The 4,726-nt window shown below is 32.8% G+C and overlaps 1 protein-coding gene across 2 annotated transcripts in view; it reads left to right on the plus strand.

Moving 5' to 3' along the window:
- Positions 1-1,814: 1,814 nt before the first annotated feature.
- Positions 1,815-4,726, plus strand: part of LOC106469485 (nicotinamide phosphoribosyltransferase-like) — a 49,641-nt gene continuing 46,729 nt past the window's right edge. For both annotated transcript variants that reach the window (XM_022398015.1, XM_022398016.1), the window contains exon 1: positions 1,815-1,895. In XM_022398015.1, the coding sequence (XP_022253723.1) occupies positions 1,842-1,895 (54 nt within the window). In that variant the 5' untranslated portion in view covers positions 1,815-1,841. The remainder of the gene's footprint in view (positions 1,896-4,726) is intronic.

Raw genomic sequence — 4,726 nt, forward strand, 5'->3', positions numbered from 1 at the left:
CATTTCTACCAGTAGTTCAAATTGTGCTCTATATGCTTCCCATGGTGCCTTCCCATCGAATTCCTGTGGCTTCCTTCGTACTGGATCACTCCTATTACTGACATTAATATCTGGGATGTGACTTCTAACAGGACTGAAGATGTCTGCACTAGGGTTTAGCTGCGGTGTCTGGAAGGGGCTTGCCTTTGTCTGGAGCTGATTAAGTAGATGGTTAATGTATCCTCCTTGTGTAAAAGACAATAAATCGTCCTTTAATGTATCTAATTCGCTTTTAAATTTACTAATGTTTTCTATTTGTACTTCTTGTCACTGTTGTTGGCTTTTCTGTAGTTGCTGCTGACTTTCCTGCAACTGTTGGAGACTTTCTTCCTGTTTCCTTTATTGTTCTAGTTGCCACTGCTGTAATCTCTTTTCTTGTTTCTTTTCTCGTACTTCTTGTTTCTTTTCTTTTTCCTCCAACAACTGCTGTAATTTCTCTTCTTGTTTCTTTTCTTTTTCCTCAACAACTGCTGTAATCTCTCTTGTTTATTTTGCTGTTCCAGCTGCAGGTTTTCTTGCAAATGCTGTAATCTCTGTTCTTGTATTGCTGCCATCAAATCTGCTAAGCTGTAGTTTGATTTGCCGCCTCTCGTTTCTATCTTCTTCTTTTTTTATTTATTTTTTCTATCCCACTTCTGACACCAATTTGTTACGTCTCTGTATGTTTGTTTGTTAATTTTCTGTGATACAAGTCTTTTTTAAATAAAACTGGTTTATTCTTCATCAATACAATTTTGCAATACACATAATTTTTACAGTTACTTTGGCATAAACACACACTATAATTCACAACAATTCACTCACTTTCTACCGCGCTTGACTCAATTGTCCGTCTCTATCTTCGCCTGTCAGCAACTATAGTTCCGATCTGCTATCCTCGGTTCCTACCGACCGTAACTGCTGTCCTTGGTTCCCCACTCTCTCTCCTTCTCTCTTTGCCGTCTCCTTTGTCTAGCGCACTTATATACGATAATACCACCTCTTCTAGAATCTTCTAGGCTCTCAACACGTGCTACCAGTGTCACTTGACTTCCACTGTCGTAACACACTAGCGTTTATCGCAAATCTTCTAGAATACTCGTCACGTGACCCCCGATGTCGTAACAATATTTTTCTAACAGAATGGTTGGCCTCTGGAACGTGTTGCTTACAGATGTTGTAGAGAAAGTAAATTTAAGAGAAAACTTGATAATTATATGAACGATAAGGACTGTCTTTGAGGTTTGTATAGCTTTGCACTGAGAAAAGCAAACAAAACTTATAAAGATTAAAATGCAATGATTCATCAGTTGAGAAACCTCGCTGTTAACGATGTTTCCAACCGTAAACCCAATAATATCTTATGAAGTTCGGCCAACTTAGGAAATTTATGCTAACTGTAATAGCTTAACACTTACCTATGTAACAAACAATATGTAACACACAAAAACGCATAAAACTGGAAGGAGTTAGTTCAAAACATATCCTACAATGTCTAAAACGAACAAAACCTTTCTCAGCTCTGCGCCCGTGGCAGTAAACTGTATGAATTCTATGAACTTGTTAAAGTAGAAAAGACGTGAAGTTTTCCCATTTTTATTATTATTTTAATAGTATGTATGTGTACCAGCTTTTATGCAGCCATTTGTGCTAGGAAAGTGAACCCAAATTGTCATTCTGCAATGAATATTTTCTATTCTTTAAATAAAACTTCTTTCTATTGTGTTTTAAAACGTATTTAATTGTTTTGTATTTCATACTCTAGAAGACGCTATTACTATTTGACGTCAGACGTAACTGTAACCAATCGGTCAACTATAAAAATGGCTGGCGAGTACCCGCTGGAAAACGTGATTCTTGCCACTGATTCGTACAAGGTGTGATGAAGTTTTATTTTTAATACTTTTATGTTATGACAACGATCTGGACAATAAAATATTTTGAATTAATCGCATAAATTCTTGCCCTTGTATATGATTAACAATTTGATGGTTTTTCGTTCACTTAAGTTTTACACGCTACATTATTTACATCAAATTTTTAAATATCTAACGAATTTCTTTAGAACTTGGTCCCTAGATATATTATTATTATTTATAATATTACTATCAGTGTTATTACTAGTACTACTAATGATAGTGCTTGATAAATGGTGAAGCAAACAAATTATTTGTTTCTTGTAACCAAATTAATACTTCATTCTTTCTTTTAAAGTTAGATTATCCAATTTTTATATTTATTTATTGTTTTATAATTTATTGTGAGGATTATTCTGCATTAAGATTTAAATGTAAAATTGTAAGTAACACGAGGGATATTGCCATTATTGGGACAACGGTCGAAAACATCTATGGCGAATAGGGTATCCAACTGGTGAATCAATTCATTGTAACCATTAAAAGTTTTTGTTTAATGAAATCGTACACTTCTAGTCAAACCAGCATAATAAATTGATTACATTATTTACTAAGTTAATTTTGATCTGTATAGATAGCTTGCTTTGATCAGAAGCCATTGGTGTTTATTACTAATATTGTTGATTAATGATTAGAGATGAGGTAGATGGGTCAGATTATGAATTTGTGGGGTTTTGAGTGTATTACATAACAATACAAGTTACTTGACAATATCAGTATAATGTAATTGTATTATAAAGTGTATTACATAACAATACAAGTTACTTGACAATATCAGTATAATGTAATTGTATTATAAAGTGTATTACATAACAATACAAGTTACTTGACAATATCAGTGTAATGTAATTGTATTATAAAGTGTATTACATAACAATACAAGTTACTTGACAATACCAGTATAAGGTAATTGTGTTATAAAGTGTATTACATAACAATACAAGTTACTTGACCATATCTGTATAGTGTAATAGTCTTATAAAGTAATCATCTGCAGACACTATACATGTATTCAGTTTCCAGTTAAATAACTATGATAAATGAAATACGTATCAAACATAATATGGATACTGTTTTAATTCAAAGCTAAAAGGATATTTATCTTTCAAATCTAACTAGTATATATACATTCTAGAAGTTTTCTCATGTTATGGGTTTGCTGATCCAAGCTGTACTGATGAGCCTTGAATAGGCGAAAGTGCAGTCCACAGCAGAGGGTATGGCCAATCAAAGTATGCAATTGGCCCTTTTGTTGTAGATTCTCTTTTCAATTTCACCCCTGGTGAAAACGAAAAAAATAAATATTTAACACATATATACAGATTATGAATCTATTTGAATCTTAACCTGTAGGAACTTGCTTGATCTTTGGCCAAACCAGGCCCCTTTTTACAAACATATTTGGACCTAAAAATAGTCTTGGGTTTCATTAGAATGCATTTAATTGTTGGCAAACACATTTAAGAAGCTTAATTTAACTTGAGTAATTTTTACATAGGTTAAAACTTAACTATTTAAGTGTTTTTGCCAGTTTTTGTGTTTGAGATTTGTATATTTTGAATGAAGTCAGTATTACTTACATAGTTATGTTCCAAGTTAATTTACTACAGGAAAGATACCAAGTTTAAAAAAGTGCAAAAATTAGCTTTTAGAATGCAATAATGATCTTAAAACACAAAAACCTGACTACTAAGAGAGTTAAAGATTTGAAATAATTTTCTGTGGAATTGAATACTGTAGAATGTAAGATGAGCTCACATTCAGACTTATTCCTTGTTAAAACTTTTGTTGCCTGTTTTAGTGAGTGGAAGTATAACCTTGTGGCTGACTTTCTGTCTAATGTTCAATCATAGGATGCTTACATTCTGAGAACTTACACTGACTCATTGATTTGGCAAGAGTGTGTAAAATGAATTTTGATCTTGAGAAGTGTGAAGTTATGAAATTTATTAAAATTTTGAAATGACAAAGAGGATATAGGAAAAAGAGATTTAGAGCATAAAAACATTTTTAAAGATAACTCTTTTAAGATTGAATTATGAGGTTAGTTGCTATTATTAAGTTGGATTTTAGGATGTTTGTAAGAGAAAAAGAAAAGTTGTATGGTCTCCAGTCAAACTGTTTATGGTGAGATACCCCAGAGATTAATGCTGGGGCCTTTGCTTTTTCTTATTTACAATAATAACATTGCTAGAAGTGTTATTATTAAATTAGGATGTTGATATTCTAAGGAATAATGTGAGTCAGTTGGTTAGCTCGACAAATATCTGGCAGATGATCTTTAGTTATTGTAATTTTAAGATTGGGGTTGTCATACTTTGAATCACTCACTTAATATAGATAGGAACCCACTCAGCAGAATGACTGAAGAAAAGTACTTGACATAGTAGTGCATAAGCTACTCGAGCCATTGAGGTAGTATAATGTTGCTAGTAGCAAAGCTAAAAGAATTTTAAGGTGTATTTACAGACATACTAATTACAAGTCAAAAGAGGTAATTATCTGGATACCAGTGACTATTTAAGCATTGTATGAAATACTGTGTACGGTTTTGATCACTCTATTTAAGAAAGGTTATTGACTTATTAACATGACATATAAATGACAAGGAGCCAATTAAGCCTCCGAAGCTCTCCTTTCACAACCACCATTGGGAAAAAGTGAAAACTTAAACCTTCTATTTATCTTTCAGGAAACAATTGATTCCTCTTTTAAACTCTTGTAAAGTCCCAGCTTCCACTGCTGCTGACAGCAGTTTATTCTGTAAACCAATCACCCTGGTGGAGAAATAA

This window comes from Limulus polyphemus, unplaced genomic scaffold (assembly GCF_000517525.1).
Source record: "Limulus polyphemus unplaced genomic scaffold, Limulus_polyphemus-2.1.2 Scaffold3512, whole genome shotgun sequence".
In the NCBI taxonomy this organism is placed as follows: Eukaryota; Metazoa; Arthropoda; class Merostomata; order Xiphosura; family Limulidae; genus Limulus; species Limulus polyphemus.